Source organism: Phyllostomus discolor, chromosome 6 (assembly GCF_004126475.2).
Source record: "Phyllostomus discolor isolate MPI-MPIP mPhyDis1 chromosome 6, mPhyDis1.pri.v3, whole genome shotgun sequence".
Lineage (NCBI taxonomy): Eukaryota > Metazoa > Chordata > Mammalia > Chiroptera > Phyllostomidae > Phyllostomus > Phyllostomus discolor.
In genome coordinates this window covers 120300430-120324780 of record NC_040908.2, presented here as the reverse complement: position 1 = coordinate 120324780, position 24351 = coordinate 120300430, and the positions used below count along the sequence as shown (strand labels likewise).

Genomic DNA, 24351 nt, shown 5'->3' with positions numbered 1-24351 from the left:
TCATTTTATTTTTGCATATTAAATTTCTCTTTTTAATGATAAAAGCAATAATAAGCACATTCTAAAACATATGAGAAATAGAAAAACAATGCTCCACTGAAACCCAGGTCCTCCAAGTACTCTGCATAACATATAGTCTTGACATAGTTATAATTATATTTCTTATACAGCTTCATATCCTGATTCTTTCACTCAACATTGTTCTCAGGAATTTTTTTTATCCTCACTCAAGATATATATTCTTTATTGATTCTAGAGAGAGAGGGAGGGAGAGACAGAGAGGCAGAGAAAAACATCAATGTGAGGGAGAAACATCGATTGCTTGCCTCCCGCTCATGCCCTGACCAGGGATTGAACCTGCAACCCAGTGATGTACCCTGGCTGGGAATGAACCTGCAAACTTCTGGCATACAGAACAAAACTCCAATCAACTAAGCCATCTGTCCAGGGCAGGAATTTTTTTTATACCATTACAAAAATAGTCTTCAGAGACATCATTTTTTAATTATTATTTTTAATTGTGGTAAAAAACACATAAACTAAATGTACTACCTTAACCATTTCTAAATGTACAGTTCTGTAGTATTAAATATATTCACATTATTGTGCAACTAATTGCCAGAATTTTTTCATTTTGCAAAACCGAAAGTCTGTACCCATTAAACAGCACTAATCTCCCCTTCCCCTCAGCCCCTGGGAACCACCATTCTACTTTGTCTCCGTGAAGGTGACTCTCTAGTTACCACACACGAGAGGAATCACACGGCATTGGTCTCTCTGTGACTGGCTTATATTATTTAGCATAATGTCCGTAAGGTTCACCTATGTTGTGGCATGTGTCAGATTTCCTTCCTTTTAAAAGTTGAATAATATTCCATTGAATGTATGTACCACATTTTGTTTATCCATTCAGCCTTTGATGGACACTTGGGCTGCTTCTGCCTCTTCACTGCTATGAATAGTGCTGCTAGGAATGTAGGCTTGTGAGAGAGACAGCATTTTTTAAAAGTATATCTTATCGATTATGCTATTATAGTTTTCCTATTTTTTTCCCCTTTATCCCCCCTCCACCCTGCACCCCCAACCCTTCAGCTTCCCCCCTGCCTTAGTTCATGTCTATGGGTCATACATATAAGTTCTTTGAGTTCTCTGTTTCCTATACCATTTTTGACACCCTATTTTATGCCTACCAATTATGCGTCTTCTTCCTTGTGCCTTTTCCCTCCATTCCTCCCTTCCCCTCCACACTGAAAACCCTCCATGTGATGTCCATTTCTCTGATTCTGTTCCTGTTCTAGTTGTTTGCTTAATTTTTGTTTTTGTCATTTTTTAGGTTCATTTGTTGATAGTTGTGAGTTTGTTGTCATTTTACTGTTCATATTTTTATCTTCTTTTTCTTAGATAAGTCTCTTTAACATTTCATATAATAAGGGCTTGGTGATGATGAACTCCTTTAACCTGACCTTATCTGAGAAGCACTTTATCTGCCCTTTCATTCTAAATGAAAGCTTTGCTGGATAGAGCAATCTTGGATATAGGTCCTTGCCTTTCATGACTTGGAATACTTCTTTCCAGCCCCTTCTTGCCTATAAGATTTCTTTGGAGAAATCAGCTGATAGTCTTATAGGCACTCCTTTGTAAGTTACTCTCTCCTTTTCTCTTGATGCTTTTAAGATTCTCTCTTTATCTTTAATCTTGGGTAACATAATGATGATGTGCTTTGGTGTGTTCCTATTTGGGTCCAACTTATTTGGGACTCTCTGAGCTTCCTGAACTTCCTGAAAGTTCATTCCCTTCGCCAGATTGGGGAAGTTTTCCTTCATTATTTGTTCAAATAAGTTTTCAATTTCTTGCTGTTTTTCTTCTGGCACCCCTATGATTCAGATGTTGGAGCACTTAAAGTTGTCCCAGAGGTTCCTAAGCCTCTCCTCATTTTTTGAATGCTTGTTTCTTCATTCTGTTCCAGTTGGATGTTTATTTCTTCCTTTTGTTCCAAATCATTGATATGAGTCCTGGTTTCCTTCCTGTCACTGTTGGTTTCCTGAATATTTTGCTTTATTTCATTTTGGGTATCTTTCATTTGTTCTTTCATTTTTCAACCAAGCTCAATATCTGTGAGCATTTTGATTTATCAGGGTTTTAATTCTCCATCAGATAGGCTGGCTATCTCTTCATCGCTTAGCTCTCTTTCTGAAGTTTTGCTCTGTTTTTCATTTGGGCCCTATTTTTTCCGTCTTGGTGCACCTGTTAAGTCATAAGAGAGTGGAGCCTTAGGTATTCACCTGGGCAGGGCAGCCCTCCTTGCTGCGCTGGGGATCTGTCTGTGGGGGAGGGGCCAGAGAGGGAAGAATGCAACTCACCTGCTCATCTCTAGCCCCACTTTCCAATGATCTCGTGTGCGGCTAGGAGTTTCTCCCACTGAGGCAACCCCTGCCATCATCCACAGTCAGCTCCGAGTCTCAGTTTCCCATTCAGTCGGCCCGCCCACACAGCCTGCCGCCTCTCCATGGGTTCTCTCTGTTCACTGCCTTACAGGTCTGGTTGTTCTGGCTGATTTTTTCTTTAATTCTTTGGTTGTTGGAGTTCATGGAGTTTGATTTTCTGGCACCTTTGGTTGTGTATTGATTTGAGATTGGTTATCTTCTCTTTGGTTGTGCGAGGAAGTGAAGGGTTTCTACCTACACCTCCATCTTGGCTGGAACTCTGAGAGATAGCATTTTTAATGGCTGCATTTTATTTCACCAAGAAGGTACATCACAGATCACCTAACCATTCCATTATTGTTGGATACACAGGTTATTTATTATTTAATATCATGAATTATTCTGTTTTGTACTTAACAGAGGGATAGTTAAGTAATCTAAGGATATCTTATAACATCAGATATTAACTAAGGGTTAAAGTGTTTCAAACTCTTGAGACAAAGAAAACTAAAATGTCATTATACATATGTTTAAAATGCAGGGGTTTTTTTACAAGATAAAGTTAATTTTATCAAGAAAAATGTTAGAGTTACTTTTGATGTTTCAGTTAAGTTTCTTGGGACATGTAAATACTAAATAATGTTAAACGGACAAAGAGAACACACACTTGTAGTGTACAAGTTAATAATCACTTCCCTTCACTGAGTGCATGTGTGCCATGAATTGTGTTAAGGGCTTTACACGTGTGAGCTCGTTTAATCCTCAAAACAGGTCTTTGAGGGGAGCCTTGCAGGGCAGTAGAATATGCCACCCCAAAATATACCTCTTTGGCATAGGATTATTTTAAGCTAATTATTTTGAGAAAGGGCAAACACGGGAGAAGTTCTGAAAACCAAGGCAGATGTTTCCCTTGTTGTGAGGGATATCAAGGGAATCTCCATCTGTAAGGATCTCCCTCTCTGGACCAGGTAGGGAAGGATGACCTAGGTCACGGGAGGATCTTATCCACGGAGAAGGTACCCATTACACTCTGCATAACTTCCTCCTGGTTTACCATGGCTTTCTGGGTAACCTCCCACAACTTGCCTCTCCCTATAGCTTTCTTTCTTGTCTTTAGCTGAAGATAAGTTTTTTAAAAAATTCTATTTTCATTTCCAATTACAGTTGACATACAATTTTATATTACTTTCAGGTGTACAACATAGTGAAGACATACTTACACAACTTATAAAGCGAACTCCCCGAGAAGTCAGTCCCCACCTGACACTACACATAATTGCTGCACTATTACTTGCTGTAAGCTGAAGGTGATATTTAAGGTAGAAACTTAGGTTGCCTCAGAGAGCTGCTCATTTTTCCCAGGTATCTCCTATGTGTACATTAGGTATACAGGTTAGTAAGCTTCTGTTTACTTTTCCTTTTGTTAATCTGTCTTTTATTATAGGGAGGTTTCAGCCAAGAACTCAGAAGGTTAGAAGGAAAATTATTTTCCTCCCCAGTAGCATCATTATTATCCCTGTTTTATTTCATTTTTTAATATATTTTTATTGATTATACTATAACAGTTGTCCCATTTTCCCCTCTTTATTCCCCTCTGCCCTATACACCCCCTCCCACCCACATTGTCCCCCTTTGTTCATGTCCATGGGTCATACTTGTAAGTTCTTTGGCTTCTACATTTCCTGTACTACTCTTGTCCTCCCCCTGTCTATTTTCTACCTACCATCTATGCTATTTATTCTGTGTACCTTTTTCTCCTCTCTCCTCCTCCCACTCCCCTCCATGTGATCTCCATTTCTCTGATTCTGTTCCTGTTCTAGTTGTTTGCTTTTGTTTCTGTTTCAGGTGTGGTTGTTAATTATTGTGAGTTTGCTGTCATTCCACTGTAGATGTTTTTTTACCTTCTTTTTCCTAGATAAGTCCCTTTAACATTTCATATAATAAGGGCTCGGTGATGATGAACTCCTTTAACTTGACCTTATCTGAGAAGCACTTTATCTGCCCTTCCATTCTAAATAAAAGCTTTGCTGGATAGAGCAATCTTGGATGTAGGTCCTTGCCTTTCATGACTTGGGATACTTCTCTCTAGACCCTTCCTGCCTGCAAGGTCTCTTTTGAGAAAACAGCTGACAGTCTGATGGGAACTCCTTTGTAGGTAACTGTCTCATTTTGTCTTACTGCTTTTAAGATTCTCTCCTTATCTTTAATCTTGGCTAATGTAATTATGATGTACCTTGGTGTGTTCCTCCTTGGGTCTAACTTCTTTGGGACTCTCTGAGCTTCCTGGACTTCCTGGAAGTCTATTTCCTTTGCCAGATTGGGGAGCTTCTCCTTTATTATTCGCTCAAATAAGTTTTCCACTTGTTGCTCTTCCTCTTCTCCTTCTGGTACCCCTATAATTTGGATGTTGGAATGTTTAAAGATGTCCTGGAGGTTCCTAAGCCTCTCCTCATTTTTTTGAATTCTTGTTTCTTCATTCTTTTCTGATTGTATGTTTCTTTCTTCCTTCTGGTCCACTCCATTGATTTGAGTCCCAGTTTTTTTTTTCCATCACTGTTGGTTCCCTGTGCATTTTTCTTCATTTCACTTAGTGTAGCCTTCATTTTTTCATCTAATTTGCGACCAAATTCAACCAATTCTGTGAGCATCCTGATCACCAGTGCTTTGAACTGTGCATCTGATTGGTTGGCTATCTCTTTGTTGCTTAGTTGTATTTTTTCTGGAGCTTTGATCTGTTCTTTCATTTGGGCCATTTTTTATCTTTGTCTCCGTGTATGAGCGGTGGAGCCTAAGGTGGTCACCAGGGAGGAGCAACCCACATAGTCACCGCGTTGTGATGCTGTATGTGGGGAAGGGGTCAGAGGGAACAATGGCACTTGCTCTGCTCTCTGCAGAATTTCAGTCATTTCCCACACTACCCACAAGTAAAGTGGGCCCTTCTGGTGCTGATTCCCTGGGCAGGTGGGTTTGTATACATTCTAGGACCCTGTGGGTCTCTCCAATGAACTCTCCTGTGAGGCTGGGAGTTTCTCCCACTGCCGCCTCAACTCACACAGGTGTTTTCAGTCAGAGGTTTGAGGTTTTATTTCCCGGAGCTGGGACCCTGGGTAGTGCAGGCCCTCTCGCTCCCCAGGTGTTCCTCCTGGTTTATCTGCATGTGAATATGGGGCCGCCTGCTCCACCAGCCACCGCTGGTCCTTGCCTGCCCCAGTCCTCCACCACCGCTTTGCCTCGAGTCCTCTCCTCCCAGGTTGCCCATCTCCGTCCCTCCTACCGGTCTGGATGGATGTTTCTTCTTTAAGTCCTTGGTTTTGTCAGACTTCTATACAGTTTGGTTTTCTGTCAGTTCTGGTTATTTTTTTGTTTTTAAATTGTTGTCCTTTTGATTGTGAGAGGAGGCACAGTGTGTCTACCTCCACCTCCATCTTGGCTGAAAGTCCTATTATCCCCATTTTACAGATAAGAAAACTGAGGTCCCAGGAGTAAGTTGCCTAAGTTTTCATAGAATTTTAATCCAGGTCTGTCTTACTTCAGAGCCTAGGGTTTACATACTATATTCCTCTGTCTCTTATTATTAGCAGGTACTGAAATATTTTTTTTTACTAAAATAATATTGAAAAAATATGTATAATTATATAGAATATAACTACATAGGATATAATTATATAATAATTTAATCATTTTCATGGTATACATGTATGTATATGTATGCACATAAATTATATATACACATATGTACCGTATATAATTTCATATGATAATGAAAGGCCCATGGAGAGACATTTACCTCTGTTTACTGTGGGTGAAAGGGGAATATAAAAGGTCAATGGGACAATGCCTTATGTGTTCTATTACTGCTGCATAAAAAATTGTGCTGTAAAAGCCCAAAGAAGGAGAGTCTGTGGACTCTAGGAGAACTAAGGGAGATTTCACAAAGTAGGTGACATTTGAGCTATGCCTTGTAAGATGAATAAAATTGACCAGACAAAGCATGATTGTGGAAAGAGAGACTTTTTCTGTGAGTAGAAGGGAAATCTGAGTCAGCACAGGCGGGGAGAGCAGAACGAATAGTCAGGCCCTGGATTTAAAATCCCGTCTTTCAGGGTGAGCTGCTTTAGTTTATCTTCTCTGAGTCTGTTCGTGGCAATTCTCCACTCTCTCCCTCTATTAATATTCAATTACTTCCTGTCCTTTGTTGCACGACAGTGATTCTGTTTCAGTTTTAATATGTAGCCATTGAGCAGAAGAGTTAGGAAAAGCACTCTGGAAAGTTTTACGACAGAGATCCACTTACCAGAACTTCCACGAGGGGAACAAGAGCATCTGCCACACTGAGAATAGACATGTTTAGGGAGCAACACGTGGGGTTGGACCACCCACATCCTCCTCCCTTTTCTCAGGAAAAGGGGGAAAGCTAAAGGACTGTAGGGAGAAGAACTGGTTTATTAGCTTTGGAAACTCTAGTGAAATGGCTCTGTCGTGATTTTTTAAGTCCATTCTTAAAAACTGTACAATCTGTGGGGAAATAGGGTTATTAGCTATGCCAAAGGATGGCAGCTCCCATATTCAGGGAAACGAGCTTCCCTGTGAGGCACAACAGGCCGCAGATCAGCCGTGTCCAGGAAAAACACCCAGAGGAGGCACTGAGCTGCTACTACGGACTGCTGCAGCCCACTCTGCCTGGACCCTAGTCATCTTACAGTAGGACTCGATGGCAGATGGCAGAGGGTAGCAATCAAACTTCTTCCTTGGACATTTGCAATACCATGGCACAATATCTGTGAAGTGTTATGAGTTGTTGAGAGTGCAAAAGAGTGGTTTACATTGACCATGAACCCATTAAACAGTTGTCGATGTAGCTGTTGCAGCTACCGGTGCGAGGCTGCCTCCTGGACGGGAGATGAGGATTTTAAAGTGGTCCATGCATTGGACAGAGCACTGGACCGAGAGTCCAACAGACCTGGGCTCTCACCCCAGCTCTGGGAACTTTGTGACAAGTGAGGAATTTTTTTTTGAGATTTAGTTTGCTCACATGTGAAATATGGAAATAATAAAACAACTGGCCTGCTTGACTCACATTTGGTCCTGTTGGGAAGATGAAATAAATTCAGAAACATGAACATGCTTAGAAAATTGTAAAGCAGATGTAAAGCATTCCATTTGTGTGATGAAAGCAGTGAGTCTCACTTACTCCCCTACCTGGAAGTAAGCAAAGGCCAAGTGATCCAAGGCGTCCTCCAGACTTGCCTCGTCCTCTGTATTCCACTGTCCGTGAGATCCTCGGAAGAGACCAACGGCCTCCTCCAGCCATGGGATGGCATGGTAGTAATCCCCCATGTCATAGGCCACCTGCGGGGGATGTAAGTACTATCGTTAAAGCCTTAGTCCACAGGTAGAGAAAAGGAAATGACATGCAAAGAGTGGAGGGCCATTGGAACCCAAGAAGGCAAGTGTTCGTCTCAAATTCATTTAAATTCAATTCATTAGGCATCTGTTATATACAAGGCATTTTACTAGGCATAAAGAAGACACACATGTTCTTACATTTAAGGAATTTATAATCTGAAGAAAAGACATATGAATTCAAGTCAACTATAATCCTGAGCAGAATGGCATGAACGCTCGAAGGAAATATGTATAATATGCTGAGAAGACATAGACAAAGGAGGAGGCTTGGGAATCTCAGAAGTTTTCATGGAAGAAGTGGCATCTGAGATGAGATGTCCTTGAAGAAGGAAAAGGATTTCAATAAGCCAAGATTGGGGGGAAGAGCATTTTAAGATGAGGGAATGGTAGAAACAGAAGCCAAAAGCAAACATGTGTTCAAGTGGTCCACTGTGGCCATGGTAGAAGGTGAAGAGAAGCAGGGGATGAACTGAAAAAGGCAATGAGAGTCATGAATGCCATGTGTTTAGGAGATATTGCTGGTAGCAGTGTGAGGAATGGATTCAATTCATTCATTTATTCAATATTTACTGAGTATTTACAATGTACTTGTGGTCTCTGCCCTTACGATCTTACAGTCGAGGGGCACATGGTAAACCAATAATTGTGACACAATGGGTTAACACCACAATGAAAACAGATCCTGGAAATGCTGTGAGAGCCCAGTGGATTGCCCTATATTAAATGTTGGAATATGGCAACACACACTAGACAGAGCTCCTGTCTCCTAATAGCTTACAGTTAACTAGAATACCAGAACTGCAGGTGGAATGTCCTGGAAATTGATGCTAGAGACAACATGGAATTGTAAAGTCACAGAGTTGGAAGGACTCTCGCAAAATAATCAAATTCAGTTATAACTTCCAGACAGGCAGAAGGACAGCAGAATGTAGAAATAACGTGACTGCAGCCTAAATATAAATACGATCCTATCACAGGTCTGCCTTACACCTGCTGTGTTACTTCTCTGGTCATCACGTTCTGATTTGAAACAAGGTTGAGATGAAGAATGTTAATAAAAAATGACCTTACTTTTTCTGCTAAGTTACAATTTATTTAATTAAAGTTTCCATGAGAAACTTCAAATCCTAGCAATATGGTAAGTTGAGATCACTGAAATCTTTCCAACCACAAAGACACAGAATTTTTAATAAAACACACAACAAGCATTTTATTATATATTCTGAAGGAAAAAATGGAAAGTACTCAAGTACCAGAAACAAAATAGGAACTGAACATCCGGGCAGTAAACTTCTGATCAGATGCTGGAGCTGCCTAGAACGAAGCGGGTATTAGTCTTAGTAACTTGGTCTAGTGACCTCAGGTCACAATGTCCACATGAGCACAGATGAGCCTTCTGTAGACCTCTCCAAGCCTAGGGATTGGAATTAAGAAATATTCATAAAACTAAAACCCATGGAAAACTACATCTTGAGAAAAAGAGTAGACTGGGAAAAATCTACCCAACTTTCTTGTTGGTTTCTTTCTGTCTGGGCTCACTTTAGGGAAATACAGTGTCTCCTTAGAATATTCACAGCCTTAAGCCTCTACCACACATGAATTCAGGGCAAGAATTTACATTATTCATACCGTTAAGGAACCCCTAGGCCAATAAATCAATATTAAAATAGATATAAGGTCACTGCAAATCAAAACCATAATGATATATCACTTTACACCTGTTAGAATGTCTTTTATCCAAAAGACAAGAAATAACAAGCGCTGGTAGGATGTGGAGAAAAGGGAACCCTTGTGTACTATTGGTGGGAATGCAAATTGGTGCAGCCACTATGGAAAACAGTGTGGAGGTTCTGCAAAAAAACTAAAAATAAAACTACCATTTGATCTAGCAATTCCACTTCAGGGTGTTTATCCAAAGAAAATGAAAACACAAACTCAAAAAGATATAGGCGCCCCCTGTTCATTGCTGTATTATTTACAATAGCCAAGCTATGGAAACCACTTAAATGTTCCTCAATGGCAATGAATAAATGGGGAAGGAAGATTATGTATATATAACACAGCAGAATATTATTCAGCCATAAAAAGAATGAAGTATTGCCATTTGCAACAGCATGGATGGACCTTGAGGGCTTTACACTAACAGAAATAAGTCAGAGAAAGACAAATACTATATGATCTCACTTATATGTGAAATCTGAAAATCAAAAACAAAAACAAAAAACCCAAGCCCATAGAGGCAGAGAGTACACTGGTTGACAGAGGCAGGGGGAAGGGGGTAAGTCAGAATGTACAAACATCCAGTTACAAAATAAGTAAGTTGTGGGGATGTAATGTAGAGCCAAAAAAAAAAAAAAAAAAAAAAAAAGATCTAAGTCCAGTGATACCACCAGAGTACCTAGAAGAAGAAAACCTAATACTCTCATTCTGGACACAGAGATTCTCTTATGGGAAAAAATCCTGCTAAAAATACGCTCATGATCGAACAATATACACTGTATCTGGAAATAACTGATGATGAACAAGAGTTAACAGACACGATAGTAGGGTAGGGGAATTAGACAACTAAGAATTCCAGAAAAGAGAAAGATTGTCACTTTAAAGTAATCAGTGATGGAGGGAATTGGAGACATGTAGACAAAACAAATTTGGCCAGATGTTAATAATTATTAAAGCTTATTCTCTGACCCAGCAACACCACTCCCAGGTTTTTAACTTTCCAGGTTTTTATTTTTAAAATTATTTTATTTTTGTTCAACTACAGTTGTCTACTTTCCAGGTTTTTTAAGAGAAATGAAAACAAACGTCCACAGAAAGACCCACATAAGAATGTTAATAGCAGCTTTATTCAGAGTAGCCCGGGCTGAAAACAATCCAGGTGTCCATCAGCAGGAGACTGGGTAACAGGCTTTGGTATATTCTTACAATGGAATACTACTGAGCAATAGAAAGGAACGAATCACTAATGAGTGTGACAACACAGATGGATTTCACAGAGCTAATGTGCTGAGTGAGAGGAGCTGGACTCAAAAGAGCCTGCACTGCGCGGTCAGTGCAATGGCTGAGGTGGAGCAGAGAGGGCTGTGGGTGGTGAGAAGGGAAAGGAGTGAGGCTTTATTGAGCTCTATGTAAGTTCTTTTGTAAAAACCTGAAAAAAAATTGGAAGCAAACGTAGCAAAATTTGAACACATCTCATCTCAATCACAGATATAATTGCTTGTTTTAGTATTATTTTATGTACTTTTCTTACATTTGAAATGTTTTATCTTTCGAAATAAGTAAATAAACACAGAAATAAAGATGGCCAGTGAGACTTTCAGGCTGTAAGTGACTTACTAAATTTCCCACATGCGGTTTTAGTCTCAAAATGAAAGGCCTTGCTAATGAAGCCTGTGTTGACATGCCACTATTTTAAATTTCAAGTAGCTGTGAACATGATGATCCAGCCCTGCTTCCATCCAGGATCTCAGAAAAGGGAAGATGGCACGCAGGGAGGCTTAGGCAGCTCACTCTGCTGAAACTTGGAAGACGGATCCTCCAAACGTGGAATCGGGCCACAAGGCCCCCTCTCAGACCCACTAATGAATACTGCAGGAGCTGGAAAAACTTCACTTTCCTGCCACACACATCTTCAAAATTAAAAAGGATTTACTCCATTACTCCGGAGGCGAAGGCTAACAAAGAGTATACTGTAAAATGACCTCAAGTGTGCTTATAACTTATGATCAAGATCAGTTAAATACCTCACATGGAAGCGTCCTGAAGTCTATTTCCTTATGTAATGTTAGAGTGAATGGCCTGTTTTGTGACTCTACCTTAATTATTTCTAAATGCCTAGGAACTGTGCGAGAGATTCCAGAGTCTCAGGAGGCCCCTTCACATCACCGTCTCCTATTCCTTCCCCCACCCTCAACCCACTTCGGCTTTCCACCCAGCTGTTCGTCTGCCGCAGGGAACTGTAGCTCGGGCGACCCAAGGACCATTTCGCCCACGACAGTCCCGGTTTATGTTTGTTGTCCTGGCTGATAACACTCCTCCCTCTCTCAACAGTGTCCTCAGTAGGTGATTGATCACTTTAGCTATCATGGAAACGGCCTGGGATTTGGAGTTAAAAGACCCAGGTTCAAAAATTTTTTTAACTATTTTTTGTTAAATCCTCACCCAAGGACACTTCCATTTGACTTTTTAGAGGGAGAGGAAGGGAGAGAGCGAAACATTGATGAGAGAGAAGCATGAACTGGCTGCCTTCACACACACCCAGGCCGGGGAGCCGCGCCAGGGCCAGGAATTGTGTGTGTCTGGACCAGGGGGTGAACCCGCAACTGGGGTCTGTGCCCCGACCAGAAGGAAGCGTGCAACCTTTTGGATGATGCTTCAACCACTGAGCCACACCAGCCAGTGCCCAGGTTCAAATTTTAGTTCTACTTGAAGTTGTGAAAATGTAGGCAAGGGTTTTACCCTCTCTGAGTCTGTTTCTTCACCGGAAAATGCGGAATAACAACCAGTTTCCGGGTTTGCTGTCAGGATTAGAAACGTGTAAAAGCAACCAGGATGGAGTTATTTCACCCACAAGAAAGCTGAGCCCGCAGTTCACCTCTCTCTGAGAGCCGTTACCTTGCCCACTTGGAAGCAGTCATCCGCGGTGAGGGAGACGAGCCGTCTGGGGCTGTACAGGTCCGTGACAGCGGAGCCAGTGACTCTCTGAAAGACGCCTCGGGCAAGGCCCTTCACATTGAGCATGTACACGTCCTGCAGCCGCATCAGGGCCCTTGCTGCTCCCTCCAGGTCCTCGAAGGCTGGCAGATCCTGCTCCACCTTCTCGTAACCATCCTTCAGGGCTATAAAGGTCGTGAAAACAACCCCCCATTCAAAACACAGGCATAATCATGCTTCGTGAGCAAAGATAATGGTTGGTTTGCTTTTCTTCGCAGTGGCAAGCACAGTTCCTGGCACAGAGCAGGTGCTTAATACAATCTTCTGAGTAAGGAAAAAAGGCTCTTGGGTGAAAACTAAGGCACACACCTCTATCACACTGTCCCATCCTATCTGTCTCCAGGAGTCTTGCCCTTCATGGGGACAATTCTTCCTCTTAACTTCCCCAAAGTCAACAGACTTGTTCAAGTACAAAGCAGAGTAAATTAGGAAAGTGGTCTTGCTCCAGATCACACTGTTGTAGCAGCTTAATAAAACAGAAATTCTTAGAAGACATCACTGGCTACACATATGTAAATGGGATGATATAACCTGTCCTTCCCAGCAAGGCTGTAGTGAAGATCAGGTGAGATCATGGATATGAAGGTACATTCCCATGTAAAATTATGGAAACATAGTAACAAGGGGGCCTAGTTCTTTGTAATAATTAGAGCTAAGAAGATCAGGTAATACCTACCCACTTCATTATCCATCATCACATCCCATCAGAATCTCTCTCCTTTCCACTGAGTCAGGAGACAGAACCTTCTCTTCACCCGCCAGCCCTCCTCTTCATTACCTCGGATGTTCTCACTGGCCTCCAGACTGTGCACCACATTCCTCCAGTCAGACTGCAGGCGTTTGATGAGGGTAAATGCAAGCAGAGGGTTCGACACAGGGGACGCTGAATCCTCATGCAAAGAAAGCACCTTGTCATAGAACCTGAAAGAGAGGACTAGAATGATCTCACCTACTGGTGCAACCACCACACCTAGGAAAGGCTGGCATGGGGGTTACACATTAAGAATAGTTAAAAATGAAATGCTGAACCCTTTAGACTCCTGTAATATTCTGACCAATGAGCACAAAAATATGAAAACTACCAACACAACAAAAGCAGGTCTATGCATGTGTCCATTCAATGAGTCGGTCTCTGCTGGTCAATTCTTGTGCATCGGGCATTGTGCTGGATGTTAGAGAAACAAAGGCAAGATGGGGCCAGCCCTCAAGGGTTTCACAACCCAGAAAGTCTTCTTCTCACTCCTCATTCTATACTCAATACTCAGTACACTCTATACTCAAGAACCTGGTAGAAGCTCAAACACGTTGTTTGATTCATTGCGGTAATTGTGACACATGCTCCTAGAGAAGTGAGCACACAATGCCGTGTAATGCTGCAGCAATTTTTCAGCAGGGCACCTAACCAAGGTGGGAGTTAGAAGGTCAAAGGAAAGATTTCCCCGAGGAGATGGCACTTGATCTGAGTCCTTAGGGACCAGCTAGAATAGCGATGCTACTACTTATTGAGCCCTTACCATGCATCAGGCCTTCTGCTAAGTGCTTTAGACACAATCTCACTTAATCTCCCCAACAACCCTCATAGTAGGTTTTATCATACCCATTTTATAGGAGAGGAAACTGAAACAAAGCCACACTGTTAGCAACAGAGCCAGGGATTAGCCCAACTCTGCCTGACTCTGAAGCCTGTTCTCAGCTGCCTTTGCTGTGCCATTTGCCAAGGAGCTAGAACAAAGAAGGGAGGAGGAGCCAACAGGGACCAGTATGTACAAGGGCACAGAGGCTTGACGTCTGCTCATTGAGTAAGTCAGACTAGACTGGTTGCTTGCTGGTTTTCAGACTCCACGCTGGGAGCTGGGCAAGATAGGGTCCCACGTGCTAGGATTTCGTGGACAAGAAAAGTGATGTTTTTCTCATCACTCTATGCCCAAGTTCAACACATATTTCTACAAAAAAATGAATAAAATGCTGTGTTTTTCTAGGAGCTAGGAACAAAGTTTGGAGTAAGACAATAACTTCAGTCTCAGGGACTCACAGCCTAGTGGGCAATATAGACATGAATAATTTACATTACAGATGCAACACCAGATTTGTGAGCAAGGCTTAGGGGGGAGTACAAGAAGGGGGAGATTAATTGGCCAGAGTAAATTAGGAAAGTGATCTTGCTCCAGATCACACTGGAGCAGATTGGAGAACATAATCTCTCTTTTCACAGATGAGATAATGAATGGAAATGTGAGGGATGAATGCAAACATGTGGAAGGGAGAGGAGTCCTCCTTCCAGTCAGGCAGAGGCTGTTCAAAGGATGCAAAGGTACAGAGAGAGTCGGTAGGGGACTTACAAGCAGTTTCGTATTGCCGGTGCACAGGGTGTGTTGGGAGATGGGTAGAGCAGACTGGAGAAGTGGGGAGCTCCCTACAGGCCTTGTTGAACAATTTGGCTTTTACCCTGAGCACAACTAGGAGCCACCAAAAGGTTTTAAGTGAGAGTTGGATGCACTATGATACGTTTACATTTGTATATAAACCTGTGAAAGGGTGGGAAGAAGGGCTCAGAAGTGGAAATGACCGGAGGCAGAAAGACCAGGCAGGAGACCATTTCAAAACTACAAGTGGGAGACAAGGTGAGTCAGAACCCAAACAGTGACAGTGGTGGCCAAGAATGGCGTGGACTCAAGGGAGATGTTTAGGAAGTACACCACGTAGACATCGCTGATGGCTGATGGGGAGTGAAGAGGTCGGGTTTTCCAGCGTGCTTGCGACCTTTCTGGCTTGCCGGCATTTGCAGGAAAGGGCCAGAAGTGGTGGGGCCAGCGACGATCATCTCCCTAGTTCATTTCCCTCCCTCTCAGATGCCCTACAAGAGTGTCCATGGAAGCAAGAGATGCTGTCTCCTTTTCTGGTCTGCTATGGTTATTCCACTTCTAACACACTAGCAGGGTTTACATTATTGAAATGTATTGATTATAATAAGGCAGACTTAAGAGTCCTAGTCCTGCCCTCTAAGAATTTTCCCTTTGTTTAAAATTATTAATTTCCAAGAACTATAATAACAAAGGGAGTGAAAGACTGTGATCAAAGTGAAAAGAATGTGGATTTATGTGAACATGTGCAGGAGCATGTGAGAATATAAGAGTCCTTCGGCACGAGAGGAGGACTTCCCTGAGTGGAATGGGTTGAAAATGGAGTCCAGAGACAGTGTTTGTGTGGGGGGAATTTCAATGCCTTCAAGTAGAGTCTGACCTAAAGACTTCCCGAGGGTGGTCACTGCAACTATAAAACAGAGCCTGCAAATAGGTGACCTGCCTCACGGTGCTTCCAGGGAGCCAAACGTTCAATTCAAGCATAAACTAAGGAAGGAGATTCTGGGCCCCACGGAAGGAATGGGAAGCCTTTCAAGTCCCAGGACGTCTCTGATCCCCAGGCAGGGCTATTCGAGAGTGGCCACCCTAGGGTTTTGAAACTGAGCCAGTCTCCAGGGTGTGGGACTTTTTCTTTTCTTTTTTTTTACTACCCATTATTTCCTGCTTCAGCTCCATATGGAACTACTTAGTGAACGATATTCCATTGCTAGATGAAAAAGCTTACAAGCAGAGACTTGGGCTTGAGTCCAGCCTGAAGAGTAAGTGTCCAGGAACAACTGAGACTGAAGGGGCAGCGATTTTATAAGACAGTTGGACAGGGAGGAGCTGGGAGGGGCTGGGAGGAGACCTTGTCCTGACCAGCCTCCAACTATGCTTGGGTTTCTCCCTCTATAAAATGGCAGAGCTAGTCTGGTCTAGAAGATTTCTCTTCTAGTACAACCATTCTAGTATTTCTTTCCATCACCTTTTCTGCTACTGAACAAATAGATTCCTCACCTAGGGGACTTGATGAAGTGCTTGAGGACTAAACTAACAGTTAACAGGCATCAGAAGAAACTGAGGCACAAAGAGAAAGAGGTAACACAGAGAGGTGAAAATTGCCCCAAGTTATCAATCAGATCAAAAGCATTATCTCTTTCTTCTCTTCCCAGCCCACTTTGTATTATGGGGTCAATTAATTTAGGGCAGTGGTTTGATCTTTACTGCAGTACATAAATCAATTCAGCTTTCAGATACATCGCTTTTCCATTACAGGAAGAAAAAAAACCTATCAGCTAGTATCTGAGGCTGGTTTGGAATCCAGCGCTGGCCCTCTGCCCAGCCTCTGAGCAAAGAGCTGGTTTTCAGAGGCTGAGTAACTGGATGCTGAATTCAAACCTCATGGTTTCCTAAATGGCCGATGCTGCTGAGAGTGGAAAAGCAGATCCTTTCCTTAAAGAATTTGCACATAAAATTTGCAACCCAATCCCTGCATTAAACAGAGTGTGGACAGATGATCCAACCACAATACACAGGCTATTTTAATTCAATATGTTTCTCCTTTGGAATTCAGAAATGGCTTTACTTCAGCTTTCTGGGCCATTATGAATGGCTAATTCTTAGCACAGAAATTATTGCTGCTGACACTGCTCATTCAATCTTGGTAGTTTTTAAAAACTGTACCAACAAAGAGAGGAGTTAAATATATTTATATTAAGGTATATAGATATGTAACTAATACATACTATACTGGTATGTAACCGTATATAACTAGTATAATTTGTATTTATTAAAGTGGGGTAGAGAGTAGTTTCAATGTAAAAAAATATTTTATTTCTAAATTTAAAATTCAAAGAAGAATATCAAGTGAGGCCTGTAGAAATAACATCTCAAGTCCATAAAATCACCAGATTGGGAGTATAGGAAAATGAGCAGGAACTGTTAAATTCTTGCTTTAAAAAGCAGACATTTCACTAGGTTTTAGACCATTGACTCAAGAGCAGTCGCTAAAATACCAAATTAAACTTTCTGAAATTAAATGTTCATAAGTCATATGATAAGAGAATCTAGAATTCTTCTGATTCTTTTTTACTACCTGAGCTCTCATGGTCCTAGTTACCATCTAGAGCCAAACGTGGGGTGTGGTTTCAGGAGTCAGTCAAACAATGATCATAAAGACCTAGCATTTATTGATCAATTTTTACATTTCAAGCACAATGGTAAATACCTTTATACAGTATTTAATCCTTCCAAGAACTCTATGGGGATAGGTACTATCATTATTATTATTTTACAGATTAAAAAACTAATGCTTAAAGAGGTAAAGAAACTTACCCAAAGTCAGAGCCAAGGACTGAAGTAGAGGTCTATGAAATTCCTGAACCACCATGTGCTTGGCTGCTCACAAGACCTCACTCAGGTCTGGGTCCTGTCAGTCCTGGATTTGCTACTTACTAGGTTTATAATCTTGGATAAGGTACTAAACTTTAGTTTTCTCATATTTAAAATAATTCTCACTTGTTTAAGAGAATGATACAAACCTACTTCAATTATGTGCATCAGAGAGAATTGAATGAGATAAGGTCGGTGTGAGACCTCCCACTCTGGCAATGGCAATGGAGATAAGACCATGAAGGGTAACAGCCCCCCCCCCCCCCCCCCCCGGCTGCTTTGAGCCACACTCTCTTCTGAGCTTGACCCCTGAGAGGCCCCACAATGGCGTCTGGATTCTGAGCCCTCGTCTCCATCCCAGCCACCAAAATAAAGAGATTAGTGGCAAAAGAAGAAGCAGGGAGCATGTTGGTATCTGAAGTCAAAGACAAAAAAGTCTATTTCCATTAATTAGCTTGGACTCCAATGAATTGAGAGTCCATTTTTTTTAAGAATAAAATTAAAATATTTTGCTCCGTAAATGTGGGCATATAGAATGTTAAGCAACTATTCTCCTCCAAGGAGTGACAAGAATGATGGAAATTATCATCATGTATTGTTATTATTAATACACACTCACATATATTATATATACATGTATGTATGTGAACCATCATGCTATTTAAAACTGACGGTAAATTTAAACATGCATATAACTACTTTTATGCAAACTACATACTTAAGAGCACATTCCAAGTTACATTGTCATTCAGTCACCACTGAGTGACAAATAAGATCTGTCATATACACTTCTACACACAAGCTGTTCTCTTGTATGCACCCCTCTCACACAGCCCTTGTGTCCCATGCACCTCCCTGTGTGCCCCAGCCTCGGTACCACCATCCCAAACACTTGCTCACAGCTGTGTAAGCTGTGCCTTGGGAGACAGCCCTCTGTTGTCTCCGCTCAGCAGAGGGTCACATGGCTTAAGTACAGTATTAATATATTCAGATAACGAGGTGGTTACGCCTCAGTTTCTCCCACTGTGGGCCCCTGGACGTCGTACACAGAAAAGGCACAACAAACACAATCATTCGTCTTCCACAGTCTGACACTGACAGAGTCGGTGTGCAGCTACAGAGCCCAGCAAGCCTGGCCTGCGGGGTTTCATCCTCAGTGTGTAGCACCAGAGCTTGTCAACTGTATCTTGAAACAATATGGGCTGAGCATCTGCTTGTGTGTGCTAGACTCAGTGTCCTCTGGCATCAAGGATGGTTTTACCCAGTATTTTCTTTGTGTCACTTTCATACATGTATAACATCTCAGGTGTCATTTATTTAGAATTTAGAGAGCTCTTACATGCACAAAGAGAAGGGAGAGCTGAAAGCAAAGGAGGCATGGACATCTCTCATTAAGACTCACGATGCTACAGACTTCAAGCTCCCTCAAGTCAGGGCTGGGACTTGTTCACCCCTTTATCCCCAGTGGGTGGGACAGTGCTTGGCACTCAAACATAAATTGATGAGCGTGAAGAATTATTCATATAGCAACTTGTACAATTACTTAGCATCTTTCACATGTAGAGTATCATATCCATAGTATCATGCCATCAGTCCCAATGACATGTAAGTCTTCTACATGGTCACGAATGTCACCTGACTCATACTAAACACCAGTTCGCTGGGTCACATGGTCAACACACACACAGCTACGGCCCCACACAGTATTCTCTGCATCTCCTTCCAGTGTTGTCTCTGTGACACTGAGCCTGGGGCCCACCCAGCCTGACACAGTGCCTCGGGAGGTCCTACTTGGCCTCAGAGACACTTCACCACACCTTTCCACACACATTGTATCAACCTTGCTGTGTGACAGCTAGATGTGGAGTGCCATTGTGTCTGTGTGTGTGGCCTCACACTGTGACACAGCGTCACTGGGGTCTTATTCAGTCTCAGTTTCCCCATCATCTCATGCCACAATGTCTTGGGGTCACACACAGGTGACAATGGATCTAGATAGTCACACCCACAGTGTCTCAGTCTCATGGTGTGACACTGGGTCTGAAGTCTCACGCAGGTTGACAACGAGCTTCGGAGTTACCCTCGACTCTGTAGTAGTGTCTCAGTCTCATTCTCTGACTCAGTCTCCCCTACTCAGGTCCCTCTGTCGCTTACCCTCAGGTGCCCTCACCTTGTCAGGTCCCGCAGCCGCGCCTCCTCCCCGCGCAGGTAGCGCCGCAGCAGTGCCAGCAGCCGGCGCTCGGGCGCCAGGGCACGCGCCACGCTGGTCAGTGCCGAGAACGTGTCCCCACCCGCCACGGCCCCTGCCGGGTCCGCTGCCCGGAGCGCCAGCACGGCCAGCAGAGCCGCCAGCCGCGCCACGGAGCCCATAGCTGGCGCTCGCACTAGTCCCTCAGACCTTCCAGTTAGTCGCCGCCCCGCCTCCCGCTGCTCCCGCCCATCTCGCTCCTCAGCCCCGCCCAGTCCGCTGGTCCGTCCCAGCCGCCCAGCCCTGTCTCAGGCCTCGATGCTTTCTTTGCTCTGATGCCACCCCTCACTCTCTGTCCCCCACCCTCCTGCCCTTACCTCCTTACACTGCGTGGGGGCTGCCTGCAACCTCGAGGGCTGCCTGCCTTCCACTAAATCACAACCTGGGGCAGGTGTTTCCACTGTGTCCATTTCACACTTGGGGAAACTGAGGCAGTGGTGGGGTGAGCGACGACTTCACTGGCAATGGCTGCACAAGACCATCCTGAAAACACAAGACACACAGACACACACACACACACACACACACACACGCCGATCAGGGGATGGAAATACAGAAACACCACTGGATTCTGATGGAGAAATCCAGAAGAGTAAATAATGCATCATGGTAATAGCTGTGCAGCTAAAGAGCTATGAGAGAGCAGAAGAGAAGGAAATATTTCACAAAGGACTTGACACCTGAGTCATCTTAAAGGGTGAGCAGAATTTTAACTGGAGGTGAAGCGGGTAGAGGCCATTAGGGTCAGTGAATGGCAGACAAATCTAGGACCTGTGCAACCTAACATACAAAGGTCCTGGGTCACTGCTCCACACAACATTCCTGTGGTCACTAAAGCAAACAAAAATACTGTCAATTGGCTTACTTATTCTTTTCTCCTCTTTCCCGGGCACTGTTCATTCTTTCATTTAACAAATATTTAGCACCTCTGTTACTGTGCCTAGCACACAGAGAAACAGCAGGCCCAGCCCTGGACTCCCAGGGGGAGGCTGAAACGTGAACCACCACCATGAAGTGCTATCTGGATAGCCGAGGGCTGTGCAGTGAGCAGCGGCCACCCTGAGCAGGGAGCCCCACAGAGCAGGCGCTGTGTGCAGGCCCAAAAAGATGAGAAGGAATTGTCTGGAAGATGGCCGGCAAGGGAAGGATGGGCTTTCCTGGCACTGGTGCATGTGCGTACCAGCCTATGGAGGTGGAAAATAGTTTGAGTTTCAGAAATAAAAAACTCATGTGTTTGGGGCTGTCAGATTGGTAAGGGGATTTCCATATCATACTAAGAAATTTAGTCTGTCCTCAATGAAAACCTAAGGGAAGTTTTTAAGTGGACATAATGGTCATTCAGTGACAGAGTGAGGCCTTTTTCTTGCCTCATTGCATTGGCTGGAACCTCCAATATAATGTTAAATAAAAGTGACAAGAGAAGACATCCTTGTTTTGTTCCAGATTTTGAAAGCTTTCAGTCTTTCACCTTTGAGTGTAGTGTTAGTTCCTTTCTGGTCCCAGTTCACTGAGTGTCTTTATCTATCAGTTCCATTTTCTGCATCTATTGAGATGATGTAGTTTCTATCTTTTATTCTCTTAATATGATCTGTTATGATTGATTTTTGTTTGTTGAGCCAGCCTTGAATTCCTGGGATACATTTTGTTCATATATGAGGGGCAACCCCCCCGAAAACCAGAAATTACCTTCTGGAGTGCAGGCTTATTATGGAGTAAGCCCCTTGTAGTACAGGCTTCCCCTGCTAGGTGAGTGTTCTAGGAACCCATCTGTATCAGTGCACCAGCTGGCATTGTTGTGAGGGACTGTGCTTGGCTTCAGTGAATTTTTTTTTGAAGACTCAACGTGTCTGCACATTTCATGATGGATGATTCGTGAGTGCACCTGCTCACACCGTGTTGAGTGTTTAGCAGTTTTTGATCCAAAATGGCCATGACCCCCCATGTCCCACCATCCTATTCACCTGATCTTGTCCCAAACAATTTTTTCTGTTTCTGCAAATAAAAAGAAAGTCCTCAAAGGGAAGGATTTTGCTGATGTGGAGGAGGTGAAACAAAAAACAGTGGAAGCACTAAAGGGCATAAAAATTGACAAGTTCAAAAACTGTTTAGAGTAGTGGAAATATGTCTCAATAGGTGTTTGGCATCAAATGGAGAGTACTTGGAAGGTGACTGAAGTTTAAACATGTAAGAATAAATACACAATCACACAATTTTTAATAAGTAAAGTCCTTTTTGGGGGTCCCCCTTCATATTGCTGGATTCAGTTTCTCAATATTTTGCTGAGGATTCTTGTATCTATATTAATAAGGGGTGTTTGTAGTTTTCTTGTGATATCTTTTTCTGGTTTTGGCCTCAGGATAATACTGGACTCATAGAGTGAGTTGGGAAGTGTTTCTTTCTTGTCTATATTTCAGAAGAGTTTGTAAAGGATTGGAGTTAATTCTTCCCATTTGGTGGAATTCACCATCGAAGCCACTTTGGCTTGGGCTTTTCTTTGTGGGAAGTTTTTGACTACTACTAATTTAATTTCTGTAGCAATTCCTTTACAGTAAGTCTACTGGTAATGAATTCTCTTAATTTTCCTCTATCTGAGAATGTCTTTATCCCAATTTTATTTCTGATGTATATTTTCACCAGGTTGACAGTACACTTTTGCAGCACTTTAAAAATGGCCGCCCTGGTTTCTGATGAGAAACCCACAGCATTCAAATCGTTATTCCTCCGTAATCAATATGTTGCTTTTTTTCTGGCTGGTTTGAAGAACTTTGTCTTTACCTTTATGTTTCAGAAGTTTGATTATGATGTAGGCCTAGGTGTTTTTGTTTTGTTTTGTTTTGTTTTTTAGTTTATCCTATTTGAAATTCACTGGACTTCTTGGATCTGTAGGTTTATACATTTTGTCAAGTCTGAAAAACACTCATCTATTATTTCTTCAAATACGTGTTTTTAAAAATATTCTTCTGGAATTCTGATGACACAGTTTAGGCACTGCCTAATTTAGCTACTGCCTCACAGGTCATTAATCCTCTGTTCATATTTGACAGTGGTTTTTCTATTCTTCAGATTAGATAATTTCTATGGATTTATCTTCAAGTTCAGTGACTCCTGTTTCAGGTCTGTTATGCTGTTGACTCCATGAGTGAGTTTTTGTTTTGGTGATCATACTTTCAGTTCTAACATTTCCATTGAGTTCCTCTTTATATCTTCTACTTCTTTGTTGATACTTCCTACCTTTCCATTTGCTTCAAGAGTGTTCCACTTACTTTTGGAGCATTTTATAATAATCTTCAACAATGTTGACATTTGTGCCACCTCTTCCTTGACATCTATTGATTGCCTTTTCTCATACTCATTGAGATTTTCCTGGTTCTTCATATACTGGGCAATTCTGAATTAAGTACTAAATATTTTGAATATTATAAGTGTCTAGATCTTGTGTAAATCTTATGGATAATCGTAATATTTTTGGTTTAGCACTCAGTTGACTCAGCTGGATTCAGAAATCCTGACCTGCCTTCTGTGGTTGTGCTCCCAATGTCGGTTCTATTTTTGAAGCTTTGCAATGCTATTCAGATCTGTCCCCATGGTGCACAAGCCAGAGGCCAATCTCGGGACTGGATGGTGGGCTAACCCATATCAGTGCTAAAACGTATTACACACATTTTAGCATCAGATCCGTGGATGCACAGCTCAGGGGTGAGGCCAGGAACTATTGGGTTGCTCTCTGAATTTATTTCCTCTCTGTGATCTCTCTGATACTTTCCAGTCCTCTGAAGAGCCCATTTTTGGTTCTCTGGTCAAAAACCTGAGGCTTCAGTTACCCTACTCTGCTGTGTTTTTCTCATGATTGCCTGCATCTAGGGCCCAGAGGCAGGGAAACAGAGGGAAAACAAACAAACAAACAATGGGGCTTTGCCCCACCCTGTTGGGATTACTAAAAGTAAAAATTACAGCATTATTTGATATGGTTGCACTGCATGTAGATGTCATACATAAGGTAACTCAAAGTTTCAGGCAGCCATAGGCCCTCACCACTACCATTGCCGTTCAGGCCGCCACAGCGGGGCTGCCTGTGGGGAAGGGGTGCAGGAGAACAGAGGACAGAGAAGGAAAACATGGTATGTCCCTCCATCTCAGCGTGGAGGGTCCTCTTTCCCTCTCACTGAGCTGCTCCTGCTGGTTTCTCAGTCCTCACCCTGGGGCCAATTTCTGAGGCAGGGACTGCTGAGGATTGAAAAGGAGAAACTCACTGCCAATTTAGTGGTGCTCCACATGCTGGCCTTTCCCTCTAGTCTACCTTCTATCACTTACTTTTTTATTTTTTAATCCT

At 42.6% G+C, this 24351-nt stretch overlaps 1 protein-coding gene across 1 annotated transcript in view; it reads right to left on the bottom strand.

Annotated features, from left to right (window-relative positions):
• P4HA3 (prolyl 4-hydroxylase subunit alpha 3) overlaps positions 1–20180 on the bottom strand; it is a 41430-nt gene extending 21250 nt beyond the window's left edge. Inside the window, exons 1-4 of the mRNA XM_028516603.2 lie at positions 19944–20180; positions 13321–13463; positions 12444–12667; positions 7623–7772 (exon numbers count right to left, since the gene is read on the bottom strand). Coding sequence (XP_028372404.1) covers positions 7623–7772; positions 12444–12667; positions 13321–13463; positions 19944–20143 — 717 coding nt within the window. The 5' untranslated portion in view covers positions 20144–20180. The remainder of the gene's footprint in view (positions 1–7622; positions 7773–12443; positions 12668–13320; positions 13464–19943) is intronic.
• Between the last annotated feature and the right edge of the window lie 4171 nt (positions 20181–24351).